The sequence below is a fragment of the Daphnia carinata genome, chromosome 10 (genome assembly GCF_022539665.2).
Source record: "Daphnia carinata strain CSIRO-1 chromosome 10, CSIRO_AGI_Dcar_HiC_V3, whole genome shotgun sequence".
NCBI lineage: Eukaryota > Metazoa > Arthropoda > Branchiopoda > Diplostraca > Daphniidae > Daphnia > Daphnia carinata.
In genome coordinates, this window is record NC_081340.1 from 1504371 (window position 1) to 1519034 (window position 14664).

The following is a 14664-nucleotide window of genomic DNA, read 5'->3' on the forward strand; positions in this document are numbered from 1 at the left end:
TAAGAAGTATCGTATCTGCGGGTGTAGGATAGGACTGTGAATAGTTATCATTTCGTACTCTAATTTTAATAATATAAAAAAACCTGAACACTTTTGTATTTATGTTCTATATGGCAACCACCCCAAATACCTGGAGGCTATTTGAATTCCAACAAAATTGGGATCGTCTTCGCTCTTTAGCCATCACGCCTTGATGTGCAGGTGTGCTTGTCCGGCACTAGGCTTTGTTCCAAGTTTTTACTCTTGTTTGTCTGGTTTGTCAAACACGTTATATGCATGCAGTTATGATGCAGGATTTAGTATTTCCTTTTCTGTTTGTTGCATCTTGTACTGCCTTATCTGGATTTTATTACGATAACGGTGTTGATCAAACAGTGGTTCATCAGCATTTGAACAAACGAGAGAAGAAAGAAATGCAAAGTGAAATACTTCATTTGCTGGGTCTCCAGCACCGTCCTCGCCCTGTTTTAATGGTACACTCTAGAAGAAAACTTCAGGTGGATGATAATCTCAGCTCTGCCCCACGCTTTTTAATTGATGTTTACCAATCTCTAACTGAAGAAGATTCAGGAGAGCTTAAACTAACTCCTGATCTAATTGAGAAAGAGTTCAATGTTTCAGATTCAGATGTACACTCTATGGATGAAGCTGATGTTATTATGAGCTTTGTTAATCGGGGTAATAAGTTTATTTTACAGTTTGATGTATTTGTTGTAAAATTATTTATTTTGTGAATAGGACAACACTTACATGGAATAAGGCATCATCACAGCTTTGGCAGGTTATGGTTTGATCTGTCTGAAGTTCCAGCACCAACCACAGTTATTTCAGCTGAACTACGATTGTATATTAATTTGACCATGGTTCATGAAAACATTGACCCTACAGAACTGGAAGAGGCTGATAACCATATAGAAAGCCAACAATTTACCATTACTGTATATGAGATTGACTTAGAAGATACATTGATCTATATTGATCAAATGGAAATTGATAGCCATCAAGAAGGTTGGGTTGCATTTAATGTATCACTACCTCTTAAGAATTGGTTACAGAGACCTGAAGAAAATTTTGGGCTTCAGTTGGTCTGCCGCTCGTCTACCACAGGTTTTATCCGATAAAATGTAAATTACATGCCATTTCATTTGTTTATAGCTCGAATTTTTATACGTAGGCCGCCAAGCATCTGCTAGAGAAGTTGGATTAGTAGGATCCCACGGCCATGACAAATTACAGCCTTTTATGGTAGCCTTTTTTCGCTCTGTGTTGCCCGCCATCCCCAAACAGCCTGGCCAACAGGTACAGATCCTGCAAAAAGAATTGGCTGATAATGAAGATGAGGACGACAATGAAGTTTCAAAGAGAAGTACCCGAATACGTAGACAAACTCCCAATAATAACAGAAAGCGAAGCAAAGATTCAGAAGAATTTGGAGGCTGGAACCCATATGCAGGTAAAAGAGGATTCGAATTTTAAAAATTTGTGGTCGATTTTTGGCTTATTTTACCTTATTAGATTTAGATGCAAGATTGTCAAGGCGTAGTTGTCAAAAAAAGAACCTTTACGTCAGTTTCCGAGATCTGGGATGGCAGGTATATCCGATTTGATATTTTTTCAAATAGTAATAATCTTAAACGAGCTTCGAAGTGTCTGTAAATTTCCTGGGGAAAATCGACTAAGTTATTGACATAGAGAGGGTAACAGGGCGCATATTTTTTAGTGGAAAAAGAATGGTTTATGGAATAGGCAAACTTAAGAGAGCGCATGTGTGCCATCTTTGGAGGATAAGCAAGTATAGAATTTTCTAGTTCAAATTCGGTAGTTATTCGAGCTTCTTGCAAGTTCTGATGAAAACAATTCCTACGCTGGAATATGCATCGCTATCGTCTGCTGAATTTCTTTAATTATTACCTTATATTCTATTATTAATTATATCTTTTGGAGACTGTCTTTTATTAATGGAAAGAATATTTGATGTAAGTTACTACTTACTGCTGTCATTTCTTAATTGATATTGTACTCTGAAGGTCTAATCAAATCATTGCTGGAAGATTGTGGTTGTAAACGCTAAGAAAAATTCATTGGTCTAATTTTTAAAAAAAAATTTCTTTTTAGGATTGGATTATCGCCCCTGATGGATACGCAGCTTCCTATTGCAATGGCGAGTGTTCATTTCCACTGAATGCTCACATGAATGCGTCAAATCATGCTATAGTTCAAACTTTGGTTCATCTGATGAATCCGTACCGTGTGCCAAAGCCTTGTTGCGCACCCATTAAACTATCTTCTATTTCGGTCCTCTATTTTGACGATAACTCAAACGTAATCTTGAAGAAATATCGGAACATGGTGGTTAAATCATGTGGCTGTCACTAAACTATTTAACCTGTTTCTCGAAATGTTTATGTTTAAATAATCATCCGCCAACGTATATTTTATTTTCAGTGTGCTTTTCTTTGCGTCGCGACATTGTAAATATCTCTGTGCAATTAATATGTTTTCAAATTAACATCATAAATAAATGCTTTGTCCGCCGAACTTTTTCTTAGCAAACGATTTGCCTGGTAACTTAGTAAAGGAAAGAAATGAAAGCGCAACTTACTGTCTTATAGAAGGAGTGATTCCCATCCTTTATACCTATCTACAGAAAAGATGACTTCTGCTATTCCTCTTTCGCTATTTTCCACACTTTAAGCTCATTGTGCTTTCTGTTGTCTAGGCAAGAAGCAGTTTCCGCATAGTAGTCGCGGCAGTCCAGCACTGTTATTTACTAATCTCATCAAAATTGGAAGGCGGTTTACGACAAGCCTGAGATCCGCCGTTGTTCTTTCCGCACAGTATTTCCTATATTGAGCACTCTCGCCCCGTCTTTGCGTTCCCACAATTTACGGGTACCCGATTTAGTTTTCATTTCAATCACTAAATAAGAATGGCTTGCATCTCGTAAAAAATTTGCTCCATGACAATTTTAGTTTGCAATTTGGCATAGTACTGAATTGTTTTTCAAAAATTTCCTTCGAAGTTAAAGTTTATTGTTTAAGTAGGGTAATAAATGTTACGTGCATTCCCTTTTTGCGTTCTAAGGTAAAATTTTGTGTTGTAGAATGGAGGATCAACTAGAGGAGAAGGATGTACTCGAAATGGGAACCTGGAACACTGAATACGATATCGCAGAAGAAGAAGAAGAAAGGCTTCTTGAAGAAGATGAAATAACAGAAAGAAAGCCTGGATTTCTCTATGAAAGTGAACCAAATTTTTCTGACACTGAATTTGAAACTCATGAACTTGAAGAGGATATTTTAGATTTGGGACTTAATGAAGACATAATTGAGTATGAAGAAGTTACAGCAAGTGGCCAAGAAACTAATAAAGAACTAAAAACAAACATACCACAACCTCAGCAAGGACAGCAAGCATCATCAACCAGTCAAACTGCCATAGTTGGGAGCATAACTACAAATCAAAGTTATCAAAAACGGTGTATTGTGAAAAGTGGACAACCAACAAGCTCCTATAAAAATTTGAACTTTAAGCGTCAACCCAATTTTCCTATACCTGTCCAGATGCGGAGTGTGCCTCCCACCAGGATGAGTTCTCCTGGATTTTATAATCAGAGGCCACTTTTTGATGGCCCAAATAGACCATTGATAGGAAGAGCTCCATCAGTCATGGATTACCATGGACCTCGAAGTGGATTTCCAAGACATTCAATGCCAATCAACTGTGAGCCATTGTTTGTTCAAGATTTTCACCATGGATTTCCACCACAAAGGTTTCAGCGATACCCAATTAAGGATCACCACTTAGTTAATCATCACCCTTTCATGGAATATGATAGGAACAATGGTGTCAATAGACTATTCATAAATCCTCATTATCAAGGTTCTGTAACAGTCCAAAATGGTTGCCCTAATCGGGTCACTCCTTTGGCAGAGCCCAGGTTAAACTTTTCACATTCTGACAACGCACCACCACGAATCGCGTTTCAAGCTCGTCATCAACGTCCCCCTCCTGGTCCAAGTTTACCGAATACTTCAAGACCTCCATCGTTTTCGCCTATGCGATTTATGCAGCCTCCTCAGTCCAATATTCCTCCGCCTCGATTGAATGGGCCGATTGATCAAATGTCACCCCCTCGTTTCAAACCTGCCCAACCGCAGAATTTAATGGATATGATACTACCGGCTCCCTTCGGCGATGGGCCTTTACGAGCTCCGTACCATCCTGAGCACCAACGTACCCAAAGATTTCGGTTTAACTCCTTTGACCCTCCTCATTCATACGACCCTATACAAACCGTGCGTTTCTTGACGCCACTTTCGGCAGCATCTAAACGTCCTGCTGCAACCGAAGTGCCCGTGAGTGCGCCAGTAAAACAACTGCGACTCGGACCGACAGGCAATATACAAGTTGTGCGTACTTTTGCCCAGCGTAGTGGTCCGCTTAACTCGGCAGCTCCCTCAACCGTAGCAAATGCGTTACCTTCAGCAACCGCTCCTCTCACGCAGATTCCTCCTCCAAATATGAGGGCTCCGCATCTTCCAACGTCTATCAGGAAACCTCCGCCACCTGCAATAAATGCTCCTTCGTCCTATACCAGTCATACCAACGACTGGCTCCACCCCTTCGACACCTCAAGCTTCTGTCTTGCCTACACCAGTTGTATCCGAATCGTCTCCAGCTAGTGCAAGCACTAATGTCGTCAATACCACTGAAGATATTTCTCCAGAAATGAAAGAGTAGGCTCTTCAAAAATTTAATTGGATTTCAAAAAGTGTATAATTTGATTTTTGTTTTTTCTCCGAAAAGTTATCTTGAAAAGATGGAAGAACAAAGAAAGAAGCGTGAAGAAGTACTAAAAATGAAAGAGGAAAGGAGACGTCAGAAGTTGGCATCTATGGCTGGTAAAGATGATATTTCACCTGTAACAACCCCGACGCAACCTGCAAAGAATTTACCTGGTAAATAAATGATAAATAATTTGCCAGAATTATTGATTTGAATTACCGTTTTCTTAGCCAATCCATCGTCCACCGTGTCACCGACAACAAAAGTCCCCGATACCAACAAGCAACCTAACACAAATATAAATCCATCTCCATTTTCGAGGTTGGATGGAGTTCCATCGAACCCGTCAACAGCAGACCAGACAATCAAGGAGAACAGTGTCTCCCCCACTTTGTAAGTATCCACAGTTTATTTTTATTTCTAACTGGTTGATTTCGATAGAAATGCTCGCTAAAACCATGGCATATTCTTAATGTCGGCTGTTTTACTACAGACGAAAAACGGTGTTAGTTAAGCCTACACCGACAGTGCAGACTTCTGTTCGCGCAATCCCCCAAGCTGCCGTTGGAGTTAACCGGCGGTATAAAATCATCATCGTTAAAAATAAAAGTGGGAAAATCCTCGAAAAAAGAAGAGTATTAGTTTGCATTTAATATTAATACTTTCAATTTTCGTTTCCGAAGTTTCTCATTAAATGGATTCATTTTCGTGATTGATCTAGGTTCCAATTGATGAGCCCCCACCTGGTAGTAATCATGAAAGCCCTTTTAGTCAGGTGATTCCCACCTCTCTACCTTCCTCGTTACCTCAGCATTCGGTAATTTTTTTAACAAAAGATTCATAACAGTCATTAATAGCAAGCTGATTCATGATCTTTCGTATTTAAGACCCGCATCAGTGAAACGGTAACCATCGAAAATTTAAATACAAATGCCACCGAAGAATACGTGTGGAAATTGTGTCAGACGTTTGGATCTGTTCAAGTACGTTGAGATAAAATAAAACATAATAGAAAATCTTCAAAATAATATTTCTCACTTTTTGTTTCTGCTTTAGGAGGTTTACCCTAAGTTGCAGGAAGGCAAAGCTATCGTGCGATTCTCTTCTTCTGCCGGAGCCAAAAATTTTCTTACTAACCACAACACTCCTGGGATCTGTGTGCGTTTCCTGTGATCTGTTTCAATGAAGCTTTTCGTTCTATTGGCGTCACAAACTTTCTCCGTGTTAATAGAAGACATGTTAAGTGTCTTCCATCACTTCACCTCTGCTTTGGTGTTTCAACGGTGTGCTGTCGATTATCGAATTAGTTGCTCGTTGACATTGACATCAGCAAATCAAGAAATCAACCTTTGTTTTGTGTTAAGAAAAAAATATATAAAACTGAACTTTATTTTTCAGATTCATTAGACTTCTTTTTTTTTTCTAATCGCGTTCTGTATTGATGGATTTCCATTTTCATAGTTGAGGGTAACGCCAATCCAGAAGAAATCGACATGTTGTGGGAATTGAGCAAACAAATAGAAGGTCATACTAATTGCGCTCTGAGAGATCGGGGCGGCCTGGCCCGTTCAAGGTCTCATCCATCACTTCCGCCCCGAGATCGAAGCCCGAATGAAGAGTTTTGCCGAACGCCAGCACTGTCAAAAGGTTACTGGCAAAAAAATTGTAAAAAAAAAACGGGAAAAAGTAGAAGCTGTTTTAGAAACCACAGGCTCATAACTATTGAACAACGGCTATGGTTCAGTAACATAAGAATGTCTTGATTGAAGAAAAAAATATCATCAATGTAAATGTCAATTTAGGACAGATACAATATAATTAATGGAACTGCCTGATGCTTTGGTGCATTCTCTCATAGTCGGGTGAAATATATCATACTGGTTGATTATGCAGTGCATGAATGAAAATCAAAGCTTCTACCATGGCATAAAAGTTAAGAGGTACTACGATTACTTCTATTCCGTCAAAATGTTGTTATCGGTTTCGTCGAGCTGCAGTTTCTCGCTTTATCAGCAACAAGGCATTTGGTGTCCTAATGTGTAAATATCGCATTTCTTTAAAGAATAATAACAGGTTTTCCAGAATATTCTTCCATCACAAGATAATTGTACACTTTCAACCTAGTAATTTTCCCATTTTGGTTGTTGCCATTGGCTAATTGTTCAGTTATCAATAATCCTGTATGCATAACCACGGATGTAAGAAAGCAAACAAAAACTTAAAGGTGAAATGGTTGTGTTGACCTCAAATGTAGAGCTGAAGGTGGTGCTGGAGATCTCTACAATGTGTCGCTTGTCGAAGAATTAGGTCACTGGCGGTCAGCTTGTCACTGGCCCATCCCTTCCGGGATCTTTTCTGTTTATCTGCTACTTATCATTCATGCCGGAGGGATGATGTACTAGTTTACATGTATCTCTTTTGGTAAACAATAGATTGAATAGCTCTTCAAGCGGAAAACCAAATTTAATAAAAACGTTAAATTATTTTACACAACAAACCGAACTAACTGTCATCATTTTCCTTATTAAATGCATGAAAACAAAAGTTATTTTTTAAGTGCACCGGTTACAAGACGCTCAAGTTGCAATAAAATCACAAATATAAACATTTTCACTGACGAAATAATGATAATAATAATAAAGTTAGTTTTCCCATTGAAATACGAGGTTAGTTGAAGTGGGCGAATCTCTACAGGTATTCGCACAGCAACAATATTCGCAGAGATAATCGTACGCTTCCTAAAGAAGCTCCTTTTTCAAACATAGAAACAAGGGGTTCTGCAACATTTAGCCGTAAGGTCACCGATCTCATTAATTCATGTCATACTTGTTTGACCAGTTTAACTTTATTTGCTTTTTTTTCGTACATTTTTCTCTTCGTTGCAAAAGGGCACGTGTACCGTTAGACCTAGATAGCAACGGCGCTGTTTATTGCAGTTCAAATTAGCATCTTCTTCTACGATTATTTTAAAGTGCAAGATAATTCTCTTCAGATTTATTTTTAAATTACAATGATTGTTAGGAATATACTACTTTCACAATCGGTGTTAAAGGGGGGATGAATTATAAAGAGCGCATCGAAATTTCCTGGGTCACACACTGCACGTGCCCAGGTCAACCAGTTTTCCCAAGCAGGTATACGTCAGGATTGCATAAAAGGACGGACTGTTCGTTCTTCTCAATCAGTCTGCTTCGCTTGCTCGACAGCCATATCGTGAGGACGCAGCAAGTTGAGACGGTAAAACGCATCCTTTGTTTACTCCAAAGCATTTCTTAATCACTTTCTTCTTTTATTCGACAGTGTGTGTTGTGTTATTTAAGTTAAAATAAGTAGGACTGGTTAAAATGTGGCAGTCCTTAATTTTCATATGCGCACTTACTCTACAAGTTGCGCTCGCCGCTCAACCTCGTTCAACGGGTATTAATTTCACGTGTAAAACTTGTTCAAACACCATTGCATCCTTACAAATTTCTTACAGACGTCATTGAAAGCCAAAATTCACGCAATGCCTTGCCTGATCGCTTAGCTAAACGTGTATGCTACTTCAGCAACTGGGCAGTCTACCGCCCAGGTAATGGCTCGTACGACATCGACCATATCCCCGGTGAAATGTGTACGCACGTTATTTATTCTTTCTGCGGTGTTAGCAATGTCACCTGGGGCGTTCTTGTTCTCGATCCAGAGGTTGGTAACTCATTTGTTTGTTTCTTTGACTTCTTTCGTCGATGTTTTCTAAACGATGAATATTAACGAATGATTCACAGAGAGACGTAGAAAAAGGAGGCTATGCCAATTTTGTAGCTCTCAAACAGAAATATCCAAACTTGAAGCCAATGCTGGCTGTGGGAGGATGGGGGGAAGGTGGAAAAAAGTATTCGCAGATGGCCTCGGTGCCTGCGCGTCGTCAATCTTTCGTTAGCAGTGTCGTAGGTACAGAGCTAAAAAAAAATTAAGTATTCCATTTTTTGTCTATTAATTAAATTTTTACTCTTCATTTTTTTTTCACCGCTTCAGAATATATGAATCAATATGGTTTTGATGGGTTTGATCTTGATTGGGAATACCCGGGAGCTGCAGATCGTGGAGGCACCTATGCCGATAAGGAAACCTTCCTTGCTCTTGTTCGGGAATTGCGAGCTGCATTCGACACTGTTGGAAAAGGATGGGAACTAACAGCTGCGGTATAACCTCACGAAATTAAGTTATAAAGCTTCAACAATAATTGACTCAATTATGTTTTCTTTAAACGTAGGTTCCTGTTGCAAAATTCCGCTTGCAGGAAGGATATCATGTCCCTGAATTATGCCAGTAATTAACAATTTGTTCATTAAACAAATAACTTGTTTGCTATTCAGAGTTGACTGATTGTTTAGATTACTCGACGCTATTCACGTTATGACGTATGATCTGCGAGGAAACTGGGTTGGATTTGCTGACGTTCATTCACAACTTTACCGACGCCCAGGTCTGGATCAGTACGCCTACGAAAAACTCAACGTGGTATTTATGCAATTTCAAAATGACGACAGTGCTAATTTGCCAATCACGCTATAATAACTGTATTCACCTTTGCCTAGAACGATGGTTTATTGCTGTGGGAAGAATTCGGTTGTCCAAGAGATAAGGTAATATTTCAGTTTGATTAGTGCACAATCTCACGTCGTGAATACTAATAGCTGTGTCTCTATTCAGCTTGTCGTAGGAACACCCTTTTATGGACGCACCTACACTCTAGGTGATCCCAAGAGCAACGATTTGGGAGCGTAAGTTCATTGAACAATCAATGCAAACATAAATACATCTACAATTGTTTGAATTAAATCAATAGTTATATCGTCAAATGGGCTGGAGGCGGAGAACCTGGTCCTTATACAAACGCATCCGGCTTTATGGCGCACTACGAGGTATTTATGATTTACAGGGGATAAAAATTGACCTGTCCAGAATTTTTCTTAAATGCTTGTTGGTTGGGTGTGTATAGATTTGCATGAAACTTCTGAACCCAGCTGATGGATGGGTTAAACGATACGATGACGTCGGCAAAGTTCCTTTCACACACAAAGGTTTGTCTTTTTTACTGAATAAAAATTTAATTTATCTCTATAATGTATTCTAAACCATTCTAAACAGATCGCCAGTGGATCGGCTACGAAGATGAGGATTCCTTAAAGATAAAAATGGACTTTATTCGAGCTAGGGGATATGGTGGAGCGATGACTTGGGCTATTGTACGTTAATCTTGTTGACCAAATGAATTATCCTCTTTTACGTAGAATGATTAATACGTTCTAATTAATAATAAAGGATATGGATGACTTCCACAACTTGTGCGGAAAGGGTCATCATTCTATGATGAAGGTAAAAACTGAAACCCAATAAGGAAAACAAGATGATGCCTACGGCAGTTTTCTTTTTCTAATTCAATCAGGTCATCTACGACGGAATGAAAGACTATATCGTTCCAGTCCCACCTCCAATGACAACCACAACCGCAGTAAGTATTCGCCGATCTAGTCCGCAGCACAAAACATGCAACATCAATTGATATCGAAGAATCGTCATAAAATGAAGTACCCTCTTTAAAATACTTAATTAATCCCGAAAGGTAACATGGTGGAAACCTTGGAAACCAGACCCTACCGTATCGTTGAGCGAACAAACAACAAGTAAACCAGCAGGACAAGCAACAACACGCAATCCAGACGTTGTTGTTAAGCCAGTCGATGTCGCCGGAATAAACTGCAACGTTCAGACCTACTGGCCTCACAAAAATTGTCGCAAGGTAAAAATGTTTGTACAAGTCGCCCTTTGTTATTGATTTACTTAAAATGTGTTGCAAATAGTATTACTGGTGCGTTCAGGGGTCTCCCCGTCTGTTGGGTAAGCATTTAATCCACTTTATGCTTAAACAATTCCTTGACTACAATGACATTTAATAATTTGTTGAATTTGCTTCATGTTTTAGATTGTCCAGGTGAATCCGTGTGGAATACAGCCAAAACAGTTTGTGACTGGCCACACAACACCGACACCTCAAATTGCGTTCTCTAAGTTAAGATATTTGATGACGACTTTTCGCAAACACATCACGAAAATAAATTTATTATTGTTGTTAATTAACGAAAGTATCGCGTGTATTCTCGGTGAGGGAGGAATAAATCAAGATCTGCCAGTCCGAAAGACACTTGTAGAAAAGATCCTAACACGTGCTGTTGATATTTTCAAGTTTCTTTTAATTGCGTTCGTAGCGTTGAACAAATTTTGAAATGACCCTTTTCTTGAAGCAAAACTTAACAGTGGACACGACGAGATGTAAGGAATTGTGCTTCAAGTACAATTTTTTTATTTTGCCATAACAAATGAATGATGAAATTTTAAACAAAAATGAAATGGTATTTTACAATTATTTTCAACTAGCTTTGCGAGAAATAACAAATTCGATTTAACTTCCTCGTCTTCACTGAAACAGAACTGAAGAATAACAGGCTACAATAACGATAAATTATAATCGCGCAAACGTGCATACTTTGGTCTAACAACGTTTGGCGTCATTTCGAACGGAACCAATGGGTTAAGTTCACCGAGCTCAAGTAATGGTGCTAGGAGAGGTCGCCCGTGAGCACACTGGAAGGGCACGTCACATTGGCCTAGAGCTCTCACCAATTGAGTGCACTGCAACAACGAAAGCTCATCACCAAATTTGATTGCTCCTTGAAGGTGCGTATAAAATTAGAAAATGTAATGAGGACAAAGTATTTTCGTCGCTTTACCGTGGCACGCCAAAGAATTTAAAACATTCCGAATTTGTACTGGTAATATGCAGGTGCTAAGTCTTCCATTCTTCGTATATTCGGAAATTGTTTCTTCAATCAGTGCCATCACCAAGTCCTTGTACAAAGAATTTCGTTTTCTCTGAATCTAAAGAGTAGCAATCATTGACAAAGGAACTTATTTAATTTCCAGTTTGTTAAATTTCGAGCATATAAATTAAATAAAAACAATTACCTCATTGATTTCTCTTGCCAAAAAACAAGCTGGAACACGCGTTACTACCACACTGGAATCACTGAACTGCATATGTAAACCGTAACGAGTAAACTCGACGCTTAACTTTTGAATCATCTCCAGATCTTGCGAATAAAAAGACATTGAGAGATGTGGCTGAATTGGCGAAGATTGGACCTGAACATAGCCGTCCTCATTCTTGGTCGAGTGCACTAACACAAAATTCAATGTTTCGTTAATAAACGCGATATTTTCAACGCATTCTAAATTTCACGAATCTCTTTAGTTCTAATTTGGGTTTACTTTGCATAAGCCTTTCCAAGCAGATTCGCTCATGTGCCGCATGCTGATCAACAAGTACGAGATAGCGCTTGTCTCCCTCTTGTGTGACGCAGCAAATGAATTTTTGATCAACTTGATTGATTACGCGTATGTTGCTCATAACATCTTTTGTAAATTTGCATTGCCTTTGTAATGCTGTTGCCAATAGTCTATTTAAGTTTGCGGCTGCTATATTGGGTGGTAATTTCGGTTGAACCCAAAACTGTCCAATGGTGAATCGTCTCTTAGGACTAAAATGAGACCCTATCACGAAAAAGAAAAATTACCTCTCAAATTTAATTACACGATGTCTTGCAACAAACTATAGTTCCAACATTATTTTTTTAGCTACGTCATACCGTCATCTGTAGATAATTGTCTTCTTTTAAGATCTAAGCGTTCACGAGATTTTTCTTGAATTTCGTTGTCTTTTGATTCTGTATTGAATGGTGAGCCATTGGAAGTCTTATCACAAGGTGGCTGGATTTCTAAACAAACGATCGAGCTTCTTTGTAAATCAAAACCTTTAACGAAATTCCTTTTACCAATCTTATGGTGCAGCTCACCGTTTACTGCCATTTGCTCATCTTCTTCCCACAACCGGGTCAGGTGGTTCGGGCTCAACAGAGATGATGAAGGAAAGGACTGTAAAAAATGTGGAGATTGTTTAATCCGCATTTCAATATCTTCTGTCGCATGGCTAACGACCGGAAGCGAATTCGTGATTTTGCCATAATAATGTGCGGGTGGCAAATTATTTGTTTCACATGACAAGGGTGAGGAGATCCCTGGGGTTATCTGCATTAAACACATCCAAACAATGGAAACTAAATAATTTTTGATGACTTAGAATGTTATCGTCAGGCAATATCAAGAAAAACTATTTTTACTGGCTTACCAAATTTTTTTTAGTTTGCCGTTGTTCGTTTGATTTGAGATCATCTGTACTGAGGAGACTTGAGCTGATTAGATCCTTGTTGTAGGCAGTTGCGAGCCAACTCGTAACTAAGGCCGCTTTTTTTAAGGGAGCTGGATAAGATACGATTAACTTCATATATTTTCGTACTATAAAGTATTAAATAAACGAAACAAACCACGAGAAATAAACCTATCCAGCGAGCTGCGAATCAACGACAGTAACTCATTACTGTGCGAAAAGATGACATTTCTTTCACCTTCTGACGAAATTGCATATTTGTATGCTGCACGCGAACACTGCGTGTTAAAAAATCAAACTGATAATATGAGAAAAGTACTAGATGTGGAAATTTCACACTGTGGTTTATCAGGAGGGTAAGACAGGGATAGGCTCTCAATATACATAATTCATAAGAGTAACTTGTCATACCTTAATGTTTAGAACAACAGAAAACTGTTGCCCTGTACTGGATGACACACTGAACAAAACCGACGTGATGAAATTGAGAACTTCACTGGATTCAACCAGCCGACTGTTAACAAACATAAACCAATAATGCTTATCCATATCCGGTACAAGAAGGCCTTTAATTTTGAAATGACAACTTAGGCCGCGAAAGGGTAATATGCTTTCACAGCTTTTCAATTGGAATAGCTGTTGAGTCGCAAGTATTGTGTTCTTCTCTTTTTTTGTTTGGAGAAGGGGTGGCTTTGAAGAATCAAATCGAAGTGAAAACGATATGTTGGGATGAAGCAAAAAGAAACTTGCAATAAGTTTCTCTAGTGATAAGCAAAAAAGGCTGGTATTTGTTTCCTCTTCTGGCTCTGACAAACAAAAGTCATACACAGACATTGTTGTGCCTGACGTTGACCTATTTCCAACACGTTCAACATTGGACCAAACCCCTTTTCGGTAACACCTTTTGTAAGAGGAACTTGAATTTTTTGATTGGCCTTCTATGTCAATAGACATACAGTTTTGACCAATAACATACAGAGCTTCTTCAAGATGATTACTTGCTATAAATTCCTCTACTTTGTTTCTCAATTGAAGCCTATAGTCCAAAGAAACAAAAATGTGGACAATAAATCCAAATTAACAGGAAACAATGTGCTCTGGTATGCTTCACAAAATGTGTTTTCTCTTGCACTTTGTATAATGATGTGAAAAGATATCTGCAAACAGATATGAACCTTGAGCATAATTGGTGAATTTCTGTTAACACAGTTCCTTTTCCATTGTTGACAACCTGTAAGAATTGGTTTGCCCAATCAACACGTACAGCAATGCAAGTAGCATTTTCTTGAATTGAATGCAGTATCTTAAAAGAATTACAAAAAAAAATTAATTTTGACAGCCAAATAAAAATAATTAACAAGTCGTACGAGTTCTTCGACGCATTTCTGAGCCGATGCTAATTCATACATCTTCCGATGTCTCCTATATTAAGGGGTTCGAATTAACAATTAGCAAAATATGTACGTTAAAACTATAGGAAAATTCGTTTTGTCAAGGTTCATTGTAAATGACAATGATTCATGTTTAAAAAACAATAGTTGACCGAAATCAGAGATAAGGAGATAGCAATTGTTCAACTTAATGGAAACGCTATTGAAAGAAATGGTATGGTC

General features: G+C 38.5%; 4 protein-coding genes across 6 annotated transcripts; 3 read left to right on the forward strand and 1 right to left on the reverse strand.

Annotated features, from left to right (window-relative positions):
• The first annotated feature begins 148 nt into the window (after positions 1-148).
• On the forward strand, positions 149-2538 carry LOC130697727 (bone morphogenetic protein 7-like). Of its 2 annotated transcripts, none has more exons than XM_057520558.2 (5): positions 149-678; positions 739-1107; positions 1175-1453; positions 1522-1592; positions 2116-2538. In XM_057520558.2, the coding sequence occupies exons 1-5, from the start codon at positions 273-275 to the stop codon at positions 2374-2376; spliced, it is 1386 nt and encodes a 461-aa protein (XP_057376541.1). In that variant the 5' UTR covers positions 149-272; the 3' UTR covers positions 2377-2538. The 2 variants fall into 2 exon arrangements, with proteins under 2 accessions (XP_057376541.1, XP_057376538.1); XM_057520555.2 differs by having other exon boundaries at positions 150-678; positions 1516-1592.
• Positions 2539-2886: 348 nt separating this feature from the next.
• Positions 2887-6178, forward strand: LOC130697597 (mucin-2-like). The gene is given in 9 exon segments (XM_057520529.2): positions 2887-3045; positions 3104-4592; positions 4594-4739; positions 4810-4961; positions 5019-5181; positions 5282-5423; positions 5510-5605; positions 5676-5771; positions 5845-6178. Coding segments are annotated over 8 exon segments (2400 nt in total). The 5' UTR covers positions 2887-3045; position 3104; the 3' UTR covers positions 5962-6178.
• A 1904-nt stretch (positions 6179-8082) lies between these two features.
• LOC130697695 (endochitinase-like) lies at positions 8083-10968 on the forward strand. The gene is made up of 16 exons (XM_057520553.2): positions 8083-8205; positions 8267-8472; positions 8553-8718; positions 8803-8969; positions 9041-9096; positions 9162-9288; positions 9366-9413; positions 9481-9551; positions 9617-9692; positions 9770-9851; positions 9919-10016; positions 10093-10146; positions 10217-10282; positions 10394-10570; positions 10632-10668; positions 10754-10968. Exons 1-16 carry the CDS (start codon positions 8133-8135, stop codon positions 10837-10839), a joined length of 1590 nt encoding a protein of 529 aa, XP_057376536.1. The 5' UTR covers positions 8083-8132; the 3' UTR covers positions 10840-10968.
• A 192-nt stretch (positions 10969-11160) lies between these two features.
• LOC130697607 (DNA mismatch repair protein Mlh3-like) lies at positions 11161-14645 on the reverse strand. Of its 2 annotated transcripts, none has more exons than XM_057520538.2 (11): positions 14419-14645; positions 14227-14354; positions 13463-14087; positions 13209-13329; positions 13013-13143; positions 12660-12912; positions 12474-12602; positions 12097-12378; positions 11794-12005; positions 11559-11706; positions 11161-11498 (listed from the first exon to the last, which is right to left on the reverse strand). In XM_057520538.2, the coding sequence occupies exons 1-11, from the start codon at positions 14458-14460 to the stop codon at positions 11275-11277; spliced, it is 2295 nt and encodes a 764-aa protein (XP_057376521.1). In that variant the 5' UTR covers positions 14461-14645; the 3' UTR covers positions 11161-11274. The 2 variants fall into 2 exon arrangements, with proteins under 2 accessions (XP_057376521.1, XP_057376522.1); XM_057520539.2 differs by having other exon boundaries at positions 11162-11498; positions 12681-12912.
• Between the last annotated feature and the right edge of the window lie 19 nt (positions 14646-14664).